The sequence below is a fragment of the Thunnus thynnus genome, chromosome 4 (genome assembly GCF_963924715.1).
Source record: "Thunnus thynnus chromosome 4, fThuThy2.1, whole genome shotgun sequence".
In the NCBI taxonomy this organism is placed as follows: Eukaryota; Metazoa; Chordata; class Actinopteri; order Scombriformes; family Scombridae; genus Thunnus; species Thunnus thynnus.
This window is the reverse complement of record NC_089520.1, coordinates 11,699,716-11,724,195: the sequence shown is the minus strand read 5'-3', so window position 1 is coordinate 11,724,195 and position 24,480 is coordinate 11,699,716. Positions and strand designations below refer to the sequence as shown.

At 36.8% G+C, this 24,480-nt stretch overlaps 3 protein-coding genes and 1 long non-coding RNA gene across 5 annotated transcripts; 1 reads left to right on the top strand and 3 right to left on the bottom strand.

The window, feature by feature from the left end:
- The first annotated feature begins 3,034 nt into the window (after nt 1–3,034).
- LOC137181186 (apoptosis facilitator Bcl-2-like protein 14) lies at nt 3,035–10,001 on the top strand. 2 transcript variants are annotated; one of them, XM_067586707.1, is made up of 6 exons: nt 3,035–3,348; nt 6,809–7,425; nt 7,534–7,644; nt 7,989–8,050; nt 8,870–9,130; nt 9,298–10,001. In XM_067586707.1, the coding sequence occupies exons 1-6, from the start codon at nt 3,329–3,331 to the stop codon at nt 9,334–9,336; spliced, it is 1,110 nt and encodes a 369-aa protein (XP_067442808.1). In that variant the 5' UTR covers nt 3,035–3,328; the 3' UTR covers nt 9,337–10,001. The 2 variants fall into 2 exon arrangements, with proteins under 2 accessions (XP_067442808.1, XP_067442809.1); XM_067586708.1 differs by having other exon boundaries at nt 3,041–3,139.
- A 2,478-nt stretch (nt 10,002–12,479) lies between these two features.
- rplp2 (ribosomal protein, large P2) lies at nt 12,480–16,788 on the bottom strand. The gene is made up of 5 exons (XM_067586706.1): nt 16,657–16,788; nt 13,196–13,319; nt 13,043–13,091; nt 12,856–12,954; nt 12,480–12,609 (listed from the first exon to the last, which is right to left on the bottom strand). Exons 2-5 carry the CDS (start codon nt 13,316–13,318, stop codon nt 12,533–12,535), a joined length of 348 nt encoding a protein of 115 aa, XP_067442807.1. The 5' UTR covers nt 13,319; nt 16,657–16,788; the 3' UTR covers nt 12,480–12,532.
- A 1,102-nt stretch (nt 16,789–17,890) lies between these two features.
- Nucleotides 17,891–18,970, bottom strand: LOC137181184 (uncharacterized). Its single transcript, XR_010928131.1, has 2 exons — nt 18,586–18,970; nt 17,891–18,487 (listed from the first exon to the last, which is right to left on the bottom strand). It is a non-coding gene; the product is annotated as an uncharacterized lncRNA (long non-coding RNA).
- An 821-nt stretch (nt 18,971–19,791) lies between these two features.
- LOC137181183 (adenosine receptor A1) lies at nt 19,792–22,271 on the bottom strand. Its single transcript, XM_067586705.1, has 2 exons — nt 21,629–22,271; nt 19,792–20,610 (listed from the first exon to the last, which is right to left on the bottom strand). The coding sequence occupies exons 1-2, from the start codon at nt 21,982–21,984 to the stop codon at nt 19,917–19,919; spliced, it is 1,050 nt and encodes a 349-aa protein (XP_067442806.1). The 5' UTR covers nt 21,985–22,271; the 3' UTR covers nt 19,792–19,916.
- Between the last annotated feature and the right edge of the window lie 2,209 nt (nt 22,272–24,480).

Sequence of the window (24,480 nt, the reverse complement as noted above, 5' to 3'; positions counted from 1 at the left end):
ATAACAGAGAGAGAGAGAGGTGATGAATGATTGTGTAACGATCACCCAACTGTAGTCAAGTACAAAGATAAATGTGGATCACACTACACAGATGATTACCCTAATTACTCTAACTATTTGATGGTTTACTGTAAATTAGCTTGGAGCAAAAACTGTCAGATTACAGAGAAATGGATTAATTTAGACTTTAATTTAGAATTTAATTTGATTTATATTGTGCTTAGTTAAACAAAAACTAAGTTTATAAGCAGATTACACTCTACTAACTCATAAATGTATGTAAATACTGCTGCTTGGAAACCTCAGATTGACAGATGTGAGTCGACAAAGTGAAAGATTGACTGATGTGCAATTCAGCAAAGCACTTAACCTACAGACACTAAGTATTCAGATCATTTACTTAAGTAAAAGTAAACACTCCATTATTTTCACTTCATTTATTTATTCATTTGGCAGGGACAATGCTCTTGAACCAACAGAAAAAAATGAACTGTAAAGGAACCAGAGTTAGCCGAGAATACTTATCTGTTGCCCCTGGCCAGATGTTAAAACAGCAACCTTAAATCACAAGTAAAACTTCTGCATTGGAAATGTCAGTCAGGAAGTAGAATAATGTTAGTATTATCAGCAAAATTACTTATTATACAGAAAAATAGCCCCTGTGAGTGTTAACTGATGCACTAATGTGTAAATAACATTTTAGGTTGAAGCTGGTTGATGTTGAGTTAATTTTATTTCATCCTATGTTTTGTATGTGAAATCTTAATGAGTAACTAAAGCTGGCAAATAAGTGAAGTGGAGTCAAAATACAGTATTTTGCTCAGGGTTGTAGTAGAGTACAAGTATAAAGTCACATAAAATGTAAATAGTTATAGTAACATAGGCCTAATTAGTAGAGTAAATGTACTTAGTTATATTCCACCACTTCATACAAGGAACACATGTTTGATAATTTATGAGCACAGGATTGAATTGGTTTGAATTACTGTGTTCCCACAGAGGAAGCAGCGAGAGGGTGTTTCTCAGTGTTTAGGATGACACCTTGTGGCTTCTTTCAGGTGCTACACAGCAAGCTGATATAAAGATTTTCACTAAAACTTCACTTAAATCTACTTTTTGTCTAAATATTGGAATAAATGTGGAAAATTTGCCATTTGTATTTTAGATTCATAAAAGTCTCCTCACAGTGTTATACAGTACAACACAATTATGAGTCAATAACATCTTTAAATGAGAGTCTCTCTAATAACAGAAGAAGAATCATCAGTAATAATGATGATAATAAAACCGTAGGTCTGCTGTAATCTCTACAGACAATGTAAGAACTATAAAAAGAATCTGCTTTGTTAATAATTATACCCAGATAAAACCAGTTGCATGACAAGAAGGAAAATTACCCACCGATGTTGCTTTAGGTTACAGAAAACATATCAGGTTTCTCATAAACAAGCTAAACAAGGGATGACTCATGAAGCCAAAAGCCCTGGGTCATAAAAATGGATCCTGTTCGGATGATTGTGACATTAGCGGAGGAATATGAACTTTTAAACCCAATGAAATCAATTTTACTTCCTGGAAATCTTTGACAGCACAGTGAGTGGCCAATTCCAGCTCATGCATGTACAAGAAGTAAAGTAATGATTACAAAACCTGGTGGAACTGACAGACGTGACGTTACAGACGTTTTGTCTGTTTATTGGCATGTTAAATGAATAACAACATTACAAAGGTGAAAATGCTGATTAATTGCTTATGGGTCATAAACATGGAAACATAAAACTGAATGTAGTGCAGCCATGACAGTGAACATATAAAGTCTTTTTTATATAAAAGATGACTATTATCAATATTCAGGTCAGATATGGTCGACCAACAGAAAATTAATCTGCAACTTTTTTTATTATAATCACTGAAGCAAAAACTCAAAAGCAAAAACTGTTAAATCATTGCAAATGAATATCTTTGGGTATAGGAGTGAAGATGCTGCCCTGCACTCTGAGATTTTTCTTTTTTTTTAAGATTGATTGAGAAAATAACCAGTAGATTAATCAAAAATTAAAATAATATTTTATTGTTGTTGTTGTTATTATTGTTGTTTTTAAGGGTTCTATATCTCAGTAGTTACCTTGTATCCCTGTATTATTATATAGGCTACCTGTACTACCTCTATCGATAGATAGATAGATAGCCAAGACATATAAATCTATGTATGTATGTATGTATGTATCTATCTATCTAACTATCTATCTATCTATCGAGATAGTATAGGGAGCCTATGTAATAATACAGGGATACAAGGTAGCTACTGAGATACAACAACAACAATCAAATAATGAACACAATCAATTGGTCTAAAAAAATGTCCACAAAATTCTGAAAAAATGTCTTTAAAAAGTCCCCAGAGCCCAGTTTGGCATCTTCAGTTGACTTGTTTTGTTAGACAAACAGACCAAAGTAACTAATATACATTAATTTGTAATGGTATAAACAGAGAAAAATAGCAAAATCGGTGAATGTTTGGAGTTTTTGCTTTAAAAAATAAACGATTATAATCAAAGTCGTTGGAGATGAATTCTCTATTAATTGACTAATCGATCTGAATAATGATAATAACATGAATAGATTTTTCTATTACGAGATTCCTCTATCAGTTGTTTTTTATTTATTTTAAAAAATAAAGACAGAGTCCAACTTTTCGTTTATTGTAGTTATTTTTTTTTTTGTATTATTTATGCGTTTTATTTTCATTGTACTGTCATTTGTATTATGTATTTGTGGCCCATATGTCTCATTTATGTGTAGGCTGCTGTAACACTAATGACCTATCTATCTATCTATCTATCTATCTATCTATCTATCTATCTATCATTTTACAGCAAACTCGTGTTATTTCGCTGCACAATACGCACCTACATTTATTCAGTTGCCTTTAACAGCCTGAAAGTTTTATTTGCAACAGACTGTAGGCTACACAGTTTCTTCTGAAAGGCAGCCTCTGATAGGAAATGAACGTTTGCAGCATTTACTTCCTGTACGTGAGCAAACCTCTACTCTGGTCACGACAGAGCAGAACCGAGAGTGAAGTCGAAACCGTAAACAACCTGACGCTACCTCGATAACGATAAACGCAGGGACTCAGGTGATCTTTTTTTTCTTCTTCCCGTCATACGCCCACTCTAACACTGAACTATGGCTGTAAAGTGCTGCAGGTGAGGAGGGAGGGCAGAGACATGTCAAAACATGGGTGGAGTATGCGAGCAGGTATAGACGCACTTTGGAGTTAAAGATAACTTTCCTACAGATCCGTAGAGAGAGTTAAACGAGTCTGATGCAGGTCATGGAGACGAGGTAAGTCTGCTTTAGTCCTCACTGTTCTCACTCTTCTTTTACACTTTTCTTCCTGTTCTTCTGACTTCTTATAGTTTTATGACGGAAACTATAACTGCAGCTATAGACTTAGCACTTGCACTATAAGAAGTTAATGCTGGACTTTTTTCTGATCCACAGAGTTAACGAGCATTTTACAATCAGTTTTAGAGCTGACACGATTGTAAATCGATCGATTGGTCAAGCAACAGAAAATGATCGGCAACAAGTTTAATATATTAAATCATTTTAAAGCAAAAATGTCAGAAATTCAATGATTCCTGCCTCTCAAATGTGAATATTTGCTCATTTTCTTTGTCTGCGGCGAGTGGCTACAACTACGACTCACAAGCACACGCACGGTCTGCGTGCGCGCTCTCGGTGTTACACCGTATTTGGTGACCCATAAGATTATGTGACCTGCAGTGTTGGAAGAAGATCCTTTACTAAAGTGAAAGTATCAATACCACAATGTAAAAATACTTCATTACAAGTAAAAATCCTGCATTTAAAATCCTGCTTAAAGTACTAAAGTAAAAGTACTAATTTTGCTGCAAAATTAGTACTTTTACTTTAGTGCTTTAAGTACATTTAGCTGCTAATACTTCTATACTTTTACTTAAGTAGGATTTTATGTAAACCCACAATTCATCAAATCCACAAGGGCTCTCAAGCAGAATTTCTGCAGACTTCCAGAGAGTCCTCTCAGGGTGCAGATTTCACCAAACTTCACTTGGGAAATTAACCATAACCCTGTAGCAATACTATAAAGTGACTATGTAAAGAAAATAGTACTGCTAACTATTATTATCAATGATATAAAACAATAACAATAATAGGATATGTAAAATATTTACTTTTGATGATATTTGCTGTTTTCACTTGTGACGTAGTGAGGTATAATGTACAGACAGAATAGACTTATAGGCTTAATAACATGGATTTCTTTATTTTAATCAGCTAAACTAGATGGGCAAAGGTTGGTTTTTGTCCATCTACAATATGAAGGTCCTCAGTTGAGGTTTTAATGTGAATATAATATTAGCAGTGCAGCAGCTCATGTAAAAGGTCTCACTGAGCTCTGACCAGATTTGTTGAGAGTAAAGCAGCAGACCTGCTCCTATCAGATCCATTAAGAACTGAGTCATTTCAAGTTATCTCCATGGAAACACCAGAGGTCTGAAGTCCTGTCTCAGAGCACACTTTTATCCCCTTGCAGACTTGATGTGATGACATTTAACACAGTATGTACAACTGAAGTCTGCAAGGGGTCAGTCCACTAGTCCAGAGGGTGGACATTTGGATTCAGCCGAAGTCCGTTAAACTGCAATACCACTGAGGGTCACTAGATGTTGGCTCCACTAGACTCCCATTCAAAAAGCATCAACTTCTCTCATGAAATACTAGGTCAATACATTTTTTATGGTCTCAATCTCTAAATTCAGACCCTCTAAGTGCTGGTGGTCATTTTGGAAATTATTGCTCCGTTATAAAATTTGAAGACTTAAACTATCTTAGATGTCTGCCGTGTGGGCGTTGACAGTTGGCTCACTTGCTGCTCTCCCGGTGCCAGGAATTGCACTGAGTCAGACTAATTTTGCAATATTTCTGTTAATTTAATGCTATTTTAATAACAGTATCTGCTGTGTCAGTCATTTAATGTGTGTACCACTCAGTGTTCCTGGTAAGTTAGCGTTAATACATTTCCAGAGCGTGAAAAGAAACACCCTGCACTCCTTATTTGGAAGGTCCTGGCTCCAGACAGAAAAGATGGCACCGACCATAAGCAGCAACTCTGGCTTTCAAACTTTTTTTTTTTTTTGAAATGTTCTTTATTAAACAAAATTTGAATACAGAGAACATTCAAGTTCCATCAATCAATCATAATAAAATAAACAAAATGCCAGGGGACATTATTCATTCATATAAATACATTAAAGGAGATGCACAAACAAAAGCTGTCTTGACAGTTTTCATGTATTGCTTGGTTTCATTTTCAAATATAATAAATAAGAGTTTAGTGTTATTAAATTTGGATTTGTGGATATTAAATTATGCTAAAAGAATGATTAGGTTGATAATATTATGTTCTTTGATTGTATTGTCATTACATTTGTTGAAACCAAACAAAGCATCCTCTTGGCATAAAGTGAAATCAGAGTCAATATAATCAATAATAATCTACTCCAGTCCTTCCACAGCTGTTTGGTATGGGAACAGTGCCAAAACAAATGAAGAAGTGTTTCTGGGAATGGATCACAAAATGAACAATTTATATCCTTTTCAACTTGATAATTATTTGCTGGGTAGTATCTGTGTATAGTTTTAAAGGAGACCTCTCCTATTTTATTAGTCAATAAATACTTGTAGGGGAAATTCCTTTCCTTTTGTAAAGCTGTTCCAGGAAGTAACAACAACAACAACATAGGGAACAGAGACATCATCACTCTGAAATAAACTACGTATACCTCTGTTGTTATTTTTGGTAGACAAAGAGCATATCTGACCCACAGGAGTATCAACTGGATTCAGATCCAGTAACACAGATCCTCGTTTTGCTGCATCTTTTAAGAGCATTATAATCCTAGAAGGGATTGTATCTATAACTACAGCATATTCCTTTGGAGTTACATGTATACCAAACTTAGTGAGGAATTCTGAGTAGCTTAGCAAAAGCCTGGCAAGATAATGTTATTTGTTAATGGGCTTCAAACTGGCTCCAATGCAAACCAATAGGTGACGTCACGCCTTGCTATGTCAATCTTTACATAGTCTATAGCCTTAAGTGAAAGGAAATTCAAAATCTTTTGTTTTTGTTCTTTGGTTTTGGACTGTCAGTCAAACTATTTGATAAAGTCAATGTTGGCTTTAAAGAATTGTGATGGGCATTTTTTTTACTATTTCATAAACCAAACAATGAATATTTTGAGAAAATGGCAGATTAACCAGTGATGGAAATAGTGCCACTAATGATAATCTCTCTCGATAAACTGTCGATTATTTTCTTGGTCAATGGGTTAGTTGTTTGGTCTATAAAATGTCAGAAAATGGTGAAAAAATGTCAATCACTGTTTCTCAAAGCCCAATGTGACGTCCCCAAATGTCTTGTTTTGTCCCAATCAACTAGTCAACAACCCAAAGATATTTAGTTTACTATCATAGAAAACTAAAGAAACCAGAAAATATTCACATTTGAGAAGCTCGAATCAGACAATTTGCCGACTATTATCTTGATTAATCAATCAACCGGTTGATCTATAAAATGTCCACGAATGGTGAAAATGTCCAACGATCAATTACTTTTCTTTCGATTAACAAATCGATGACTTGACTAACTGTTACAGCTCTAACGTGTTCTTCTAAAAAGCTCAACCCTTCTGCTTGCAAATGTGATTCCTAACTGACCCTTTGAATGTGTGATGTGCTTTTCTTCTTTCTGTAGTCATTCCACCATGGAAACACAGACAGAAAAGCAAAGGCCCAATTATGGCCAGTTGATCTCTGTTACTCGCAAGGATACAATCCGTCTGCTGGAGGTGTACGTAAAGCGGAGCCTCAGCCTAAATGACGGAGCTCTGGGGGAAAGGAGGGCTAAGAGGAAAGAAAAATGGGTGACAATGCCAAGAAAGCAAAGACGACATTCCAGCGACCCTTCTCTTCACTGGGGTGACGAATTAACTGACGGGGAAATTAGTACATTCGCCTCACCCGAACCTCCCAAAACCCAGCCTGAGATACGTCCCGAGGAACCGAAGAAGCCGACCAAAAAATCTAAAAAGAACAAGAAGCCCTCATTGTGGAAAAGCTTTATGGGTTTGTTCTCTCGGAAGAGTGATGATGATCAGGAGGGTTCATCAGAGATGCCCGAGGCCACCCCAGCAGAGCAGGACTCTGATACTGGGACCACCTGCCTTCCCACAACTCCAGTCACTGTTCAAAAGAAGAAGTCCATGAGAAAAAAATCCTTAAAAAGAAGGTTCAGCAAAAAGCGGCTGTCTATGATTAAACCAAACAAACCTAGTAAAGATCTCAACCCAGCTGACATCACCGGGGTTGAAGGTAAGTTTGAGGATTGATCATAACAGGAATGAATCATTTAATTTAATATCAGAAGTGATGTTGACATGACAAATATTAACTAACAAATAACTGATTGTTGCTTTGCAGCTGTTGTAAGTGTGGAAGCAACATATTCCTACTATGAGAAGGTATCAGAGGAACTGGAAAAAATTCTTCACGAGGTGAAAGAAAAAGAGGAAGTTGAAACGCTCACAGATGGTAAGAAACGGTTCCTCTTCTCATTCTCTGAGCCATCATTAAAGTGTGAATGTGTCAAGTGCATGGCAGTGTGAAAAGTTGTAAAATTGTATTTTTAAATATTGGCATATAAAAATAAAATAATATATTGCATTTCTCTCCTAAATGTAGTAAATGGAAGTTATACTTTCATTTCTCTTGGCTTTACATTTGTGTTGTGTGTTATTTCCCTCGAAAATGAAATAAATGTACCGTCATATTTAATCAAATAACTGCATTGGTTTTGGTATCGTGAGAAATACCACATGTTACAGTCGTCAGGTGACTGATCATACTTTCCATTGCTTTTGTTTTTTGCTTCACAGAGGAAGTAATTAACCGGATTATTGCTTTGACAAAGGAGGAGGGTGACGCCATAGATTACAAGGTTAGTATTCATTAATATTTTAAGAAAAAAAATGAGTCTGTGAAACTCTGAGTTGTATAAACTCTGTATTTATAGGATGAAGTGTCTCTGCCATTATCAGGTTGTTTATAAGATCAGGCGCTCAGTTAATTATTAAGCAGTTAACGACAGTCAGACCAAGATTACATATCATATATTTCCATCAAGCCAGGTGCTTGACAGAAACAGAAACCAAAACCCATCAGTGGATCATAAAGGAGATTATACAGTCGAGATAGTCAAAGTGCAAATTCAATGATGCTTTTATCCAGTTACATACAGTATCATCAGTCAGTGCCTTTCATGATCTATCTAGAATTTCTATGGTGCAAATTTCCTCTTTTCCTCAACCTGCCCCCTTTATCCCTGCATGAGTTTAATGTTTTCTACTGTAGGTGTGCCAAAAGCAGTAGCAGTGATAACAGTAGCCAAAGTGTAGCTAGAATAAGAGAGGAAAAGGTTTGTAGAGTGAGATATACTGAGTCATGAGTCCAGCTATGCAAAATACAGCATGTCATGTGACTGGCTTGTATTACGGTCTGGTGAAACTGCTGTTTTTGGAACGTCTGGTACTTATAAAACAGATTTTTTAAAATGATAATGGCAAAAAAAGCACTGAAATTATGCTGACGGGGCAGCACGTGATATGACATCATCTGCGTTTAGCTAGTTTCCCGCTGGAATAAAGCTATTTTAAGGTGTAGTTTTCCTCTTACCAGGGAGGTTTAGAGGCGGTGAGATCACCGGTGGGTCAAAGTATACTGCAGTTATTGACATCCTACCTTTCCTTATCTCCTCCAGCTGAAAGACAATCCTACACTGAGCAACTTTTTCCAGGGGATGTCGTACTCTTCCTTCCAGAAGTTGGCTGATGCCTATTTAGCGAAAGAGACAACGCCGACCCACAACCCACTCACTGTCCCCCCAACAGCGCCTGAGCTGGTCAAACTGGCCTTTACACTGGATTTTACAGCCAGGATAGCAGGCCTCTCCAGACAGAATATAGGTCACATTACTGGCCTGGGCAACCGTTATCTAAAGGACCGATTTGAATACGAACAGGTAAGAATTAGACCTGTGGAGAAGAGCGCTTCAACATAAAGGGTAGACAGCTGTAGTCTTTTTTGGGGATATTATTTATACCACTTGTAATTAAATTATTCTCTTCTTAATGCGTTGACTGGCATACTAATAGGTTTGATTTAAAACTTTTTTGTTTTCTTTTGCAGGCATGTACAGATCATCCATGGTCCGACAGCGACGACTGAATGACAACCATGCAAAGCAAACACACAACGCTTTACTCTCAAACTTTTCTCAGCACCACAGATGAAATTAAGGAAGTGTTGCAAGCATGAATTCCTCTTTACCCCTTTTTAAGAACACAAAGGGAACCAAACGCAATGTTTATGTGAAAGGCTGCTAATTGTTGCCATTTTCATTAGATGGTAGTTTGTTTGTTGTAGTATTTTCTGAAAGAATAAGAGTGTAATTCTGTTTCAACAGGATGTTTGCTGAAAAACCAGTTTGATTATCTTTTTTTAGGTTTGAGTTTCCCGTGTTTACAACTATCCTTCTCATAGCGAATCAACTGAAAAAATGTAGGTCTTACAAAACACAGTCTTACAACATGTAGCAATGTTTCAGAATCACAAATTGGTTCTCAGAGTGACACTAAAAATGTGATGTGTGTTGACAAATTCACCGCCAATGAATTTGATGTATTGTACATATTAATTTGTAATAATTAATATAATTGAGTAAAGTGTTTACAATTGATGTACATAAGCTAGGCACAACTGTGCAATAATTTTTACTTTTTTAGGATTTTAAGATGAGAATGTGGCTAAACTGTGACTTTTTTGTTTTGTTTTTTTATTTGTTCAAGAATGCTGGCATTCAAAAAAACAAATAAAATAAATTTAATGCACAATTTTGTGTCTTTTTTTCCATCAAACATCACCATACACAGACACATTATATATTTTGCAGCTACATGTATGTAAGATCAAGGCTTTACTATGACAGGCCTCACTAATGGCCATCAGGAAAATAATCATTGAGCAGAAATACTTATTCTCTACGAAACCCACTCTTCCTCCTCCACTTCTTGATGACAAGGTGAAAGTGTAACTTCAAACAGCTTTAGGCTAATATTATAGTTGGTTGGACTTTGTTGAGAAGAGGGCAAACATGTTTGAATAAGTGCATCTCTTTTTATGGCTGTTTGTGACGGCACTGGCATTTTCCACAGCAGCAATTGTGCGGGTTTCTCCAGAAGACGTAGTAACCTAGTTGTGGAAAGTTCAAGGAAGAACCAAGACTCCGGTTCAGCCACACCTCTGTTATCTCACTACATACCTCCTAAAGTGCAGACAAAAGCCTGCAGCATGTGTGTCTATTCTTAAAAGTCCATTCCTGCAATAACTGAGACTGAAATTAACACGTCTTGACAATAATTATTGCTTCCACATACATGCGAGTCGATAAGTTAGAACAAGTTTGCTTTGTTATTAAACCTTTGCACAAATGCAGTACAAGTATTTTTTTTTAACCTTTTTTTTTTATTTTTCTTCTGCAGATAATATAGATACAAAGATGGGTACGAGTACATCTGGGAAAACTTTTGACTGGTACTATATGTAAATATTTTTTCTCTTCCTCTTCCTTTTTTTAGAATGTAAATTTACTTTTTTATTATTATTTCGGCCCATCAGTGGGGATGGTGGGGTGGGGGGTTATGCAGTTGTGGTACAGCATGATGCCATACAGTCCTTATACAGGCCTATGTGATGAACTTAAATGACCTGTTATGCATCCACACATGGATACACTCATGTAAAAACTCAATAAAGAAATAATCGCCGCAAATAAAATAAAAAAATCAGTACAAACCAATAAATGTGGTTTTACATAACAGTATTCTAGACATGAAAAAACATTGTTGATCCCGGGCGTACAGTCTGGCACGCAATTATGAGATGGAATGTGACAACATGTCAGTTGTACGGCTGAAGCGTGTAGTGATGGATCTCACCTGTGGAACAGGTTCCCCTACAGGCAGAAGACCTTTCCAACAAAACAGAGGATGGCCTTAATATCCTGCCAGAACTAATGGGCTCACAGGGGACTTTGGTGCATCCAGTACGGTGCTACGCAACACATGCACTCACATGCACCAGGGAAAAGAAGGCAGCAGAGGTCACTGGAGAGAAGATGAAGGGATTGTTAATATTATTGTGAACAATGAAGCTAAATGTATAATGTTTTCTTTTTAACTTCAGAATAGAGTTGTTTTAGTTTGTTTGTTTCTTTTCCGAATATACAAGTTAACACACACAGTCTGTGTTTGTCTCCTGGATGAACACAAACACAGGTGACAGTGAGGTAAGAGAAAAACAGGATGTGCAAGAAAGCAGGTGGTGGAAAAATTAAGGCCAAATTGCTACCAAGGAGTACTGAACTGTTTTGAAAGGTTCAGTGACTAAATAAGTCGTCATGCAATCACAGTTGAATAAATAACAAACAACAAATGATTAATTGTACTGTGATTGATGACTCATCACATTTATACAATAGTTACAACCCTGACATGAGCACGGCTGCTGTGAAGAAGACCTTTTTCGCGGCAGACACTTTTGACTCATCATAACAGAGAAAGCTCAGATGTAATTAAAGGATTATGTTGTACTGAGGCGTCCTCACGTCAACATGGCCCTGCAGACAGTATTAACATGTTACGCAACTTAAAAGTGTTTTGCCAAATAAAAGTCTTATCATGAGAACAATCAATAGTGAACAAGAAGAAACATTACAATCTATTTGAAGTAGTTTCACACCTCGTCAGTAAATTCACAAAAAGCATTTAAATTCATGTCCGTGCTTGACAGCTGGGGTAAAACAAGGTTTAATCTGCATTTTGATTCTCTACCAACTGTAGGTTTCAGGTATTTTTTTACTACACATTCACAAACAATATGAACAATCCTTTCACACCATTAAAACACAAAAACTTAATGATTTAGTTGTCTCCTCGTGTATTTAATGACCTGACAGTCGTTTGTTGAGTGACCGCAGGTTCCAGTCCTGTTATGGTGAAAAGGTTACCTTTGTGTTTGGATCACGGCTTGTCCCTTTAAGCTTTTGCTATTATGTGGTTTCAGTTATCTGACCAACAGCAGGAAACACTGACCACATGCAGGGTCTGGATTGCCTAATGATGATGAGTGGCCCAGTCTAGACTATTTTTAGCGGGCAACAAAATAGCTTTCAACATCGAACCCTGAAACCCAGACAATTTATTTCTGGTAGTGTAATGGTGCGGTAATGTCTTTAGGAGTTATTACCTTTGTACAGTAGTTATTTGTAAAGTCTGTTTCAAATCAGTTAAAAAGGACAAAAAGACAGTATGTTTTGTGTAAACCTTTTACATTTTTATTGCTTTTTAAGCATGGAGAAGGTAGATTAATCAAAGAGTCCGAAGCCCATGTCTTCGTCTGACTCTTCTGATTCCTCTTTCTTCTCTTCCTTTTTCTCTTCCGCTGGAAATGAGAGGGATTAAAGACAAGAGTCAGTGCCAAAGAAATGTGTCAGGAACTCTTATCTATAATAACCTAACGAATTAAACTTTGTTCTATGACTGCTACACATTTATTTGAGAGGGCGTCACAGTTTTTGCATTGCTATTATAATGTAGTAATAGATGATAATGTTACTAGGCAATCATACAGACACTAAAAGACATCCGTTTATCAATTTGAGCTAAGAATGAAAAGGTGTATACGTACCAGCAGCAGGCGCAGCCCCTGCTCCAGCGGCCCCACCAGCACCAGCGGCAGGAGCTGCTACAGCACCACCTGCTGGTACGGAGGCTAACTTGGAGAGGCCTGTGGGGGACAAAAAACAAACATTTTTAGCCATCTTCAGTGAGCAACACCTTGAAATCTTCAGTTGTGTTCAGAGAGAGGCCTTTACCTGAGTTCATGACTTCATTGATGTCTTTCCCACTCAACTCACTAATGACCTACAGAGAAATGCAAATATTTAACTTCAGCCACAAAGCATTTGCAGTGGACACAAGACTTGTCACTGCTATATATACACACACATAGTGGTTGAATGGTATACCTTGTCTAAGCGTTCGTCATCGGCCTCAATTCCCACGCTGCCCAAGATGGCTTTGATGTCCTTTGCGGAGGGGCTGGTGTTCCCACCGAGGGCAGCCAGGAGGTAAGCGGCCACGTAACGCATTCTGTAGACAGAAGAAACAGATTACAGGTGAACAACTTTTGAGTGAAGCAATGCAATATTCCCATCAAGTCTGAGAAAGTAAAACAACAGAATTACACTTGAAAGCGTTCAAGTTTCAAGCTTTCAACCAAATAGACAATTGACACACATCCTTCTTTATTTTAGTGAACTAAAATACACCAGAGATAAATAAAGAAGCTACTTGTCTTTTAAACAAGTAGGTTTATTTTTACCATTGTCTCATATTGCTAATTCCATAACTTAGAACTATTTTGTCTTGGACTGCCAGTATTGGTAGGTTCCTGGTGTTTTGTGTTGACATACATAGGGCCTTAACACTGGATCAAGATCTCACAGTCTCTGGAAAAAAACCTACAGATCTTGTCTGATTTTAAATATCTCAACATCACTGTTGACTCAAATCCGTCTTTGACATCACCATAAAAAGAAGTTTCAAGTAATGATAGATTTAGTCGGACACATTTCAAACTAACAAGGAACTGTGTGACCACTAATGCAGCTAAAAAGTTCATGAATACAATGATACTCCCACACATCACATACTATCTGACAAGATGAGGACACGTCAATAAAACCGTACTAAAGCCAATAGAATCCCTGTACAAACAAAACAATAAAAACACTAAACAAGAAGCTACAAGGATACCATCATTGTAATATTTTGAAAAAGCACAACTTACTAAGTTGGGAAAAAATGGTTAAATAGAGTAGACTGTGTCTTGTTTTCAATGTATTACACAATATGGCTCCTCCACCACTCTGTATTTGCATCACATTAAAAACAAGCCGAACTACTGGAGCAGCAACTTACACCTTGAAGACAAAGTAGTTCTGCTTTTTCCTGTCAGAGCCACAAGAAACGTTTAAGAAACTGTGTCAACTAACATTCATTCTCCACTACATTAAGAGCCTGGTTCATGAGAAATCAAACTTATGAACACTAGAACAGTGAAGTGTTTTTTCATGTTGTCTTATTTGTCATTATCATGCTTAATCTAAGAGCTGCTCCTGCATATCACAGGCTCTTTACGTAATATTCACACTTCACCAGGCCTTAAGATTGTGTTGTCATGTTATTTGATGACTTGTTGATTGTTGTCATGCTAGTGTTGACTTTGTGTATCTAAACAGTCATATTTCTTGTCTCTATGTAGTGTGCCCTCTGTTTGCATCTGCATATTTTCACTGCTTTTATTGTAGATGTTCAATGTTTTTATTTGTAACATTTGTACTTTCAACTATTTGCCTGCCTGGTGACTACAGATGAAGATAAGCCTTTCTGACTAACACTGGCATAGTTTCAGAAATGTTATTAATATGCATTGTCCCTATCAAATAAAGTAATAAAATAAATAATAATAATGAAACATAAAAATGTGCATACATACAATATCTGCTTTTTTGTAATGTGCTACTGTGGCCACATTCATACATTAAGCTGTTTTGAGATGCTACTGGTGGTTATTTTTATTATTTACTGATGAGTTAATTATTTTCACAATTAATGTTTTGGTCTATAAAATGTCCGTCACAATTTCCCAAAGTTGGTATTTTCAAATTGTTTTGTCTGACAGTCCAAATCCCAAAGATATTCAGTTGACTTCATACAAGATTAAGAAAACCAGCAAATCTCTAATATTTTAGCATTATTGTTTAAACTATTTCTTTAACAATTAAATGATTATTAATACATGTTGCACCTGAATATTCTGTCGATTGACAAATCTATTAAGCAAGTAATTTTTTCAGCTTTAATCATGGTATCATGTTAGATACAATACTGCTGGAGAGGGAGTATGCATTTTCTTCCTTTTCTATAAAAGGACTGTTATCTTTTAATCCGTCATTATTTTCTCAATTGATTAGTTGAGTGTCAGAGTGAAAGAATAAAATGTCAGAAAATGGCTCCCCAAAGCTAAAGTGAAGCTAAGGTCTTGTTTTGTCCACAATCCAAAAGATATTCAGTTTACTATCATAGAAGACTAAAGAAACCAGAGAATATTCACATGAGAAGCTGGAACCAGAGAATTAACAATTTTTTTCATAAAAAATGACTCAAAACATTCATCAAAATAGTTAGCGAATAAGTTAAACTCTAGTATACTGTCACTCAGAAACATCTCACTTTTGTATGTCACTTTAGTGCTTATAATCACCACTAGGAGTCTGAAACACAAGCTTTCTCCAGTTAGAGGGTTTATTTATAACTGTGCCAATTACTTAATGACTATGTGGTGTGTTTAAATCAGTCCCTCCAGGAAACTGATTTTGCAATTGCAATATCTGAATTCAAGAAATCTACACACTATTAGCAGGAACTGGCAATTTTGCTAGATTGCTGCAACTCTTCCAGATGAAATTACCAAATAAACAGACCGCATGTGATTTGGTCCTATTGTTGCATTTCGTGTTGCGGTAACTCGAGCCATCGCAGCGCAAATTCAGCAAGGATTCAGGCGTTAATAGATTTATTTTAAAATGCATTGCTGACTGATTTTTTTTTTTTTTGGTGCTAATATTGAGGTGAAAGTTTATTTAATAAAGGCTATTTTTTTTCATATTTGAGCCCATGGTTCTCATGTTCAGAAAATTAAAAATTAGCACGAAAATATACTTGTTTCTGTGATATGCGGTATGCTTTTCATCAAAGGAAGTGATTACATATGATTCATTATTGGTAGCAGTTTTATCAAAAGTTGCATTAATTTCCTTTGCATGCATTTTTTCCCAATTCCCGCAATTTTAACCTAAAAAGAGCACATAAAACATCGCAAATTGTATCGCAACCTTTGAGAAAGGCTGCTGGAGAGAAAAGGAAAAAAAAGAAAAAAAATCAAGCATTTTGGGCTGCAATAATTACAAAAAACTCAGTGAAATCCCGAAGGTACAGATAAATGAAGTAAATACCGTGACGCAGGCATTAAATAACAGTAACTACTTCAGAATACCTTACTAGGACTGATCGTATTTATTTTAGACTGAGTATGTGCTGACCGTATATATTAGCTTTAATTACACACGGACAGAAAGACAATAATTGCAGAAATCAGGTTTGTATAACACTGTTTTGATCTGTAGACACCACATCTGCAACACTAGCCGCGTCACGTGAGATAAGAAATGACAGCAGCAGCATGGCACGCGGGTGTTTCTGTCTGTCCTCCATTTGTGACAGAACAACGAGCCTCGTTTCTACTCCAGAAAACACACGTCTATCGGCGATTAGAAGCCACAGTCGAGTAAATATCGTCTTAAAAACATTTAAACGTTGATTCGTCGACACACACACCGTTTAAATGCTTGTAAATTTAACTTACTTTAAGTCTAAACAGACACGAAACGTCGGTCACGCTAGGAAATCCGGAAGAGAGAGATGGGCGGTACCGGAACTTGTAGAAGTGTGGAATGCGTCGATTTTATTGGTCCATTTGGATGACAGACGTGACGTGTCATCCATGGTCAGAATACGTATCACTGTATGTCTTCTAAAATGTAAATCTTTATGATCTCTTTCTATAACATTTTTTTAAAAAGTAGCGGGGGTTTTTTTCAAATAAGAACGATAATATATTTTCTCATCATTGTTGTTGTCAGAAGTTATGTGATGGAATGAAGAAAGTATGTAAAATCTGTAAAAACAGGTTGGGTATAGGCCATGGTATAGGCGATGAAAATCCCTTTTGGCAGCTTGTAAAAATCTCTACAGGTTATCTTAAAAACGATGTTTTGTGATTATTACGGGTACAATTTATTGAAAAAAACAAAAAACAAAACAAACACTCTTCTTTATCTTTTAAAAGTGAGAGACAGTTCCTGTGTTTTTCATGCTTTACTGTGAGTGCAAAAGTAGGTCTTTTCCTTAAGTAAAAGCAACAATACCACAGTTACAACTAAGTCCTACATTCATAATGTTACTTAAGTATTAGAAGAATGTTTGATTTCATGCCCCCTGCGATTGCATGTACTTTTGGTGTGTTCTCTTGCTTTTTGTGTGTTTTATGTATAGATTTTTTTTCTATCTTCTTCTGTGTAAAGCATCTTTAAGTACCTTGAAAAGTGCTCTATAAATAAAATGTGGTATTATTACAAAGGATTATCATATTAGATGTGTTAGGCCTATATGTATGTATGTCTATATATCCTAAATGCTATGTATGTAAAATCTGAATCTTCAAAGTATTCGTCAAATAAATGTAGTGTACAATATTTCTCTCTAAAATATAGTTGAGTAGAAGTGGTGTATAATGAAAACACTCAAGTACACACTATACTGTACCTTTTAGTGCTAATTTTTGTACTACGTTTTTCAGCACTATATGCAAATACGACAATTCTGTATCTAATATGATACTGACTTAAAATTAAATCACTCATTTTTATAATGTTTGAAACTTGCTTGCTGCAGTGTCATAAGTCTAAACATAACATGGTAACTATGCTATAAAATACACAAATGAGAGACAATGACCAGAAAGTGGAGATGCTACAAGTTTTTAAAAATGTGCAATAATAGCAGAGTGTCATGTGCTATAGTAGGACAGTACAATGATCCAGTTTCTTGCGTACATTATTTATTTCCATCAAATAGTCAGTCAGTCAGAAACACAGTTCAGAAATCATCATTACATCATCTCTAGTTATGACGTGGCTCTGAATTGATTCTTTGCTGGAGATCTGTAATACCACATGTGCTTAAAACATTGTAGAAAACACAAAAAAGTGACAAAACAAGCGTAGTTAATGTATTAACAGTTGTTCTCTTATCAGACTACAATTCAATCAGCTCCTCCTGTCTCTCCTGACTGAAAAGCCAGTCGAATAGAAAGACGACTGAATCTGTCACAAATTCTGCAATCTTGTTCACGTTTGTCACATACCACACTTTATAACAAACTTCTGCCATCAACACAACGAAGAAAATGGCCAAGACCCCAAGAAAGATGCGGTCCATATAATAGTTTGCTTTTTCTCTGAAAGTCCACTGCTCCCAAGGTAGTGCCCGCCGGGCCTCGGTGTATTTACTAAAGTGTAGCAAGACCTTCTGTTCGTCATCCAGGTCTTCCTCTGGAGCCTCCACATTTTCGACACCCTCTGCTTCATCAGTGTCAGCCATTTTTAATGCTGCAAATGTAAGTTTTCCTCAGTCGCCTAAGGACATTAAAATGAAAATAAATATTAGAAAGACTGGTGTATTACAGATAGTGTTTCTTATAAAGCTGTCTTAGAATTAATATTAAGGGTCTTACCTCAAAGTAGACAAGTCTTTAAGATGGGATGAAGATAAGGTTCACACACAAAATTGAGACTCTTGGCTTTTTGTCTCCTCACCTATCATGCTTGTGCTCCTCAGGTTTCGGTAGGCCGCTGACCACAGGAGAGTGGTGTGAAGGCAGTAAATGCCAGGCTGATAATGCGACACCTGCCTCACTAAGACGAGGGCTGGGGATTAGAACACACTCAGCAGTTTCAAATCCCTCAACAAGGATGAAGGTGACAGATGGTAAAATAAGTATTACTGTCTTTGTCAGAGAGAGGCAGACAGAGACAAAGAAATAGAGGGTGGAGGTTTCAGATGACAGCATGTTCATGTCAAACTATTTCAACCTTACAACTCTCAGGTGGTCAGCCTACCTGATGTGAATGAACTTTAATCTGAGTAGAAGAAATGTCTTGCTGGAGCTCACTGTAATATTTACAGAAAAACCTGGTGTGTTAAACATTTCAAATGACAAAAACATTTAAACTCAAATATTCTAAACCAGATTTTTTTTTTCTCTGTGTGTGAAAATGTGTGACTGAAATCAGGCAGAAGTCAAGCTGATGACAAAGCAGAACTGACAGCTTCAGCAGAAGCTTTAGCAGAGTTGGAATAAATCACTTCAACATAATGCTCTGTGGGTAATTTACTCAAATGCTTCAGAGCCTTTCCAACATGCTGCCACAGCTATTGAAATATGGCTTAAACTAGCTGAATTAGCTGAAGAGGTGCCTGCATTCTGTGATAAAGACTAATGGTTGGATTGCTTTGTCGTTGCCACAATTGTGTTTCATTTAGTGATTTCATTGGCAATTTGCATTCCAGGCTAGGCCTTTTCAGTTCTATTAAATGGGTTTCCACAAAGCATTTCACAACACACTGTACTCTCTATTGATCCTACTCAGTAAGTCCTGCTACTCTGAGTCTTCTGCTTTTTGCTCACGTGATTACTCAGAGACCAAATGTGAGTAGTTGCAAATCTCCTTTTGGAAATTAACTGAAATCAACATATGTAGATGTGAAATAATAATAGTAATGAGACATGTTAATAGTCAAGCTATGTATGTTTATTCTGGATAACAAGCTTTTTAAACATGAAATGTTTGTTGTACTTTATATATATATATATATATTACAATTCAATATGAATCAATTGAGGAAGCAATGAGTTTTTAAAAATAATGCAGACTGAGACTGATGGGAATAATATTATTTCCCTGATTGCAGGCACATTTTCTTCAGATCTGACTGGGTAAAAAGAAGGTGAATGGGTCAAAAATGAACTTGTCCATGACTCAATGAAGTGCTTTGTTATGTCTGTTAATGTGGTGATATTTTTGAAATCCCTTTAGTGTCACGGGGATTCTCCAGTCCTTCTGGCATGTTTACATCCACTTTCTCAGTCAGGGCAGGTGTGCTGGTGGGGTACGGGGTGGGCTCTGTGGACTTACATAACATGCAACGATGAGTGATCTGGATCAGTGTGACACGGAACCGCTTTATCCTGAATGCATAAACCAACGGATTTAGTGCTGAGTTCACATGGGACATGAAAATGCCTACATACATGGCAAACTTGGGTATGACACACCCTGGGCAGAAGAAAGTGATGCAGTTCATGATGTGTATTGGCAGCCAACAAACAACAAAGAGGAAGACCACCAAGGCCAGTGACTTAGCCAACCTCAGCTCTTTCCTTAAGTACCTCTCTCCATCACAAGTGGCTTCAGCACGTTGGTTAAGCTGTCGCCGGATCACCCTAAAGATCTCCCCATACAGGGCAATCATTATGGTCAGCGGTACCACCACCCAGCCGAAGAAATTGAAGTACACCATGTAGTCCATCCTTATCACAGTAGTAAATTTGCAGATGATGTCGCTGGAACTGCTGAGGTTTTGTTGAGCATCACGGTTATTCCAGCCAATCATTGGAACCAATCCAGTGAGGAAGGACAGGATCCAGCACAGACAAACGGCCACATATGCCCTCCTCTGGGTCACTATGGTGCAGTACCTGAGCAGGGTTATTGGGAAAAAAATGATGACAGGTTTTTCAATCACCTAAATGCACACATGCATACTACTGAAGTAGTATTTATTTGAACAAATGCCAGCCTACATATTTATTATTCAGAGACATTTGATCAAGTTGCTGCTTTTCAGATTAGGACCCAACTGATAAAAAATGAAGTAGTATGGGCGACTGCCAAAATCCCCTAACAAACTATGCCTATGTCAGTTATTTAGGCAGACAGGGACATTTTAATTTGCTTAAAAGCTTTTGATGTCCAGCCCATTGATTTGCATTAAACCAGGCAACGATATATGGTGCCATGTCAGACATCAACACTTGGTACCACCTCCTCTTGATTGACTACCTGAGGCTAAAAGCACACATTTAGCTCTCTAATGCTGAAAGCAGTAAAACATATTTTGCATCAGACACTACTGGTCCTACTATTATAACTATTTATTCTTCTAAAATATTCTTGGGACACATTAGGTTAAGAGGTTTATTGTAAAACTAAGGGGGGTGGCTGTTGGGGAAAGAGTTCAACTGGTTTTGTTGATGTTGGTTCTGAGAACAACACTTTTGTCATGTTGGGCTGTAAAAGATAAAGGTTGCTTGTTAATATCAAAGAGATACATGGGGTCAAGTGTGTATTTCCAGTGAACTCAGCCTGATGAATGAACATGTTCAGTATATTTCAGTGAAGGGATAGTTTGAATAATAGTTTGTTTATGTCAGCAAACTGGACTAGACTGGAACACACAATCACAACCAATCAGGGATGATATTGACATCCACTTCCTTTTCTCAGTTATGAATATTTTATCGCTCTTACCATAAGAACTGACATGTCAATTACTGTACAGTGTTGATACTGTAATACGAGTGTTATCACAACATCAACAACCAAGACCTACCAAACCAATCTTGACTTTCTTCTAATAAGTTTATGTTTATATCATAAAAAAAAAAAACATTTCAAAGGAACATGTGACCAATTGATTTTACAACAGTTTCTCACCTGGTTGGAATCTTGACCCGCAGATATCGGTCAATGGCGATAGCGAGCAGGGAAAGGATGGAGCCCTGGGTGATAATGAGCAGCAAGCAGGAGAGGAAGAGGCAAGTGTAGAACTGAGTGTTAAATCCCAGACTGATGATAATGGCCAGAGGGATGACCAAAACTCCCACAGCAATGTCAGCCACCGCCAAAGACACGATGAAGCAGAAGGTAGTGTTACGGAGAGCCCGGTTCACACACACCACCAGCACCACCAGCACATTCCCCAGCACAGAGGCCAGAGCGATGGCTGTCTCAATGGAGATGTACATCATGTCCACATGCTCCCGAGGCTTGATACCAGGAGAGGAAATCATTTTCACTACTCAAAGATGTTGCTTACCTTTTCTCAGACTGTAAAAAAATATAAATTGGTTGTTGAAACTTCTTGCCTCCGCTCTGGGCTTTGCTTCAGCACAGAACCATCTTCCATTGTGTGAGTTCTCTAGATGAAAGAAGAGTACTTTTTCTCTTTGTCACATTTACACACTGAGTGGCCCTTCTACTGATGACTGGATGTTGAACGATGAATCCTCCGCATGTTTGGGTATCAGTGCATCACCACTCTTCTACATCCTTCCTCTCTCTTACTCACTCTCTCACTAGTCTGTAAAAAAACGAGTCATAAAAATCAAGGGGAGGGACTTTGATTTCTGCAGTATGCTGCAGTAATAGTTGTGCTCACATTAAGTGCATGATTTTGATAAGAACTGTGGTCTTCATGTAAGAGCTGAAAGGACACATTTTGATAAAACGTGTTAAAAATAACAAGCTCTTAGCTGAAGATGGATGCTTTAGAGCTGATTTTATCTTACTGTGTAAGTAGAGGAAAGTGCAATGCATAAGATATATCTGAGGAACAGTGTTGCTATATATATGTCAAATGATACAGATACTGTATCATTTGACTTTTCCATAACTCTTAAATAATAACTCTTCCATATCAAGATCAGTCACAAAAACCCTGTATTGGTCAAGCTCTAATGTGCATAAGTAAACCTAAAATTTAGATGCACAGTTTGAAGTTACTCCTGATCCAGTTGGACTGCAAAAGGAGCCCTATTAGTAATTTGATAATTCTGTTAATTTGAAAAATGCTTAATTGCAAATTTGACCCCATCCAGTAGTAAGTCAGTAATCCATGTATTACATGAATTGACAGTATTAACAAATGCCAATTCTACTTACATTTTATTGTTGTAACGAATGATGAATCCAGCTTTGCTGCACCTTTAGCCTTTGTCATGTCATGTTGGTCGATTATTGTTAGACTACATCATCTTTAGTATGACTGCATTCTCATCCTGCCTTAAGGATCAAAGCACACATACACATGTTCCACTTTAATCACTGCATCAATATCTTAAAAAGACATGGGACTAACTGGAGTGATGTAATGACAGATTTATGTGAATTAGGTCCAGTTTATCACTATTTCCATCCGCTAAGATTAGAAAATACACATTTCAGCACATTTTGCTTTTAATTATAATTATGTACATCTGCTGCAAAAAACTTATTTTGTCATCTTTGAACATCAATGAAAGTCATAGCAAATATTTAACTCTCATTGTCACAGGCTTGCATTAAATTTCATATGCAAATTTTTTACATTATATCTCCAATTTTTTATGTAGTTCTCCACACAGCTTAAGTCTAACCTCTCTAGAAATTGGACCCTGCTGGGTAAACTGCCGATATAGATCCAAATGTTCAATTACTTACAAAAACTTAATTTAATTGTCCAGCCGAGGATGACAAGACTTTGGCAGCAAGTATCACTGAGCCAGCAATCATTGAGATGGTCTTCAGTTGCTTTAGAAAGCAGATTTAATGTCTGCCTGTAAATACATTCAGTCTCCCTCTCTCTCTTTTTTCCTTCTTTTTTAAAGGAAGCGATGACTCAGGATGTTTCTTCGGGATATTGCCTCAGATCTCAGGCTCTGGTCTATGCATTAGAGTGTTTGTGAGCAGTCACTGAATCAGTTTTATTAGGCCTCTAGTCTAAATGCATTAGCACTTCTGGAGACGCAGTAACTGTAAATGTCAAAAATGACAAAAAATACAATACCGCAGTATGTATCAAGTATCTGTCGAGGACGCCGTTAATCAACTTGAACTGTTTGTTACTCTTTTATTGGTCGCCAATTTTAGTGAAAAGCTTTGTTGCAGTTAACTTTTTTCTTCTTTTTTTTATTATCCTCTTGCATTAATTCAGTAATGTAAGATTATCCTTTGTGGTTGTGTGGTTACATATTAACAATTAATGTAACATGACTGAATTTATTTCTTTGTACCATCAACTATTGATTGTCAGTTGTCAGTATCCAACCACATCACACTGTTACAGATTGAAACATTTTGTAGACTTGTAGTATACATTAAATATAGCCTCTATGAAGATTTTTAAAATGTCTTTGAATTACAAAACACATTTAAATTTAAAACCATGTTAAACATATGCATTATATTGTTTTACTACTGATATTCCTCTGCAGAAGACTCCCTTTAGTATCACCACACAAGACGTCATTATCTATAAACAGAAGTAATGAATTGGATTACGGCCTCGCAGGGATCCGCTTGCACATGTGCCAAAGGGATTACATGACAGTAAAGCTTCTATTACCGGTTCCAATTAGCAAAATTATTCTCAACATCCTCACCAAGCATTCCTGTTTAATGTAGAATTTATTTACTCTATGCTATACTGCTCCTGTGTGTGTCTATATTAATTGGTCAAACTCAGCTGTTTTCTAAAAGGATATGAGTGTTCAAATTAATAAACTGAATGAGGTGCGGTGAAAAAAAAT

Coding starts and splice junctions, on each gene's coding strand:
- rplp2 (XM_067586706.1), bottom strand. CDS start 13,318: ATGCGTTACGTGGCCGCTTACCTCCTGGCTGCCCTCGGTGGGAACACC. Junction 13,092..13,195: donor ATGACGAACGCTTAGACAAG/GTATACCATTCA, acceptor ATTTCTCTGTAG/GTCATTAGTGAGTTGAGTGG. Junction 12,955..13,042: donor CAATGAAGTCATGAACTCAG/GTAAAGGCCTCT, acceptor TGTCCCCCACAG/GCCTCTCCAAGTTAGCCTCC.
- LOC137181183 (XM_067586705.1), bottom strand. CDS start 21,984: ATGATTTCCTCTCCTGGTATCAAGCCTCGGGAGCATGTGGACATGATG. Junction 20,611..21,628: donor CGGGTCAAGATTCCAACCAG/GTGAGAAACTGT, acceptor AACCCTGCTCAG/GTACTGCACCATAGTGACCC.
- LOC137181186 (XM_067586707.1), top strand. CDS start 3,329: ATGCAGGTCATGGAGACGAG. Junction 7,426..7,533: donor TGACATCACCGGGGTTGAAG/GTAAGTTTGAGG, acceptor GTTGCTTTGCAG/CTGTTGTAAGTGTGGAAGCA. Junction 7,645..7,988: donor AGTTGAAACGCTCACAGATG/GTAAGAAACGGT, acceptor TTTGCTTCACAG/AGGAAGTAATTAACCGGATT.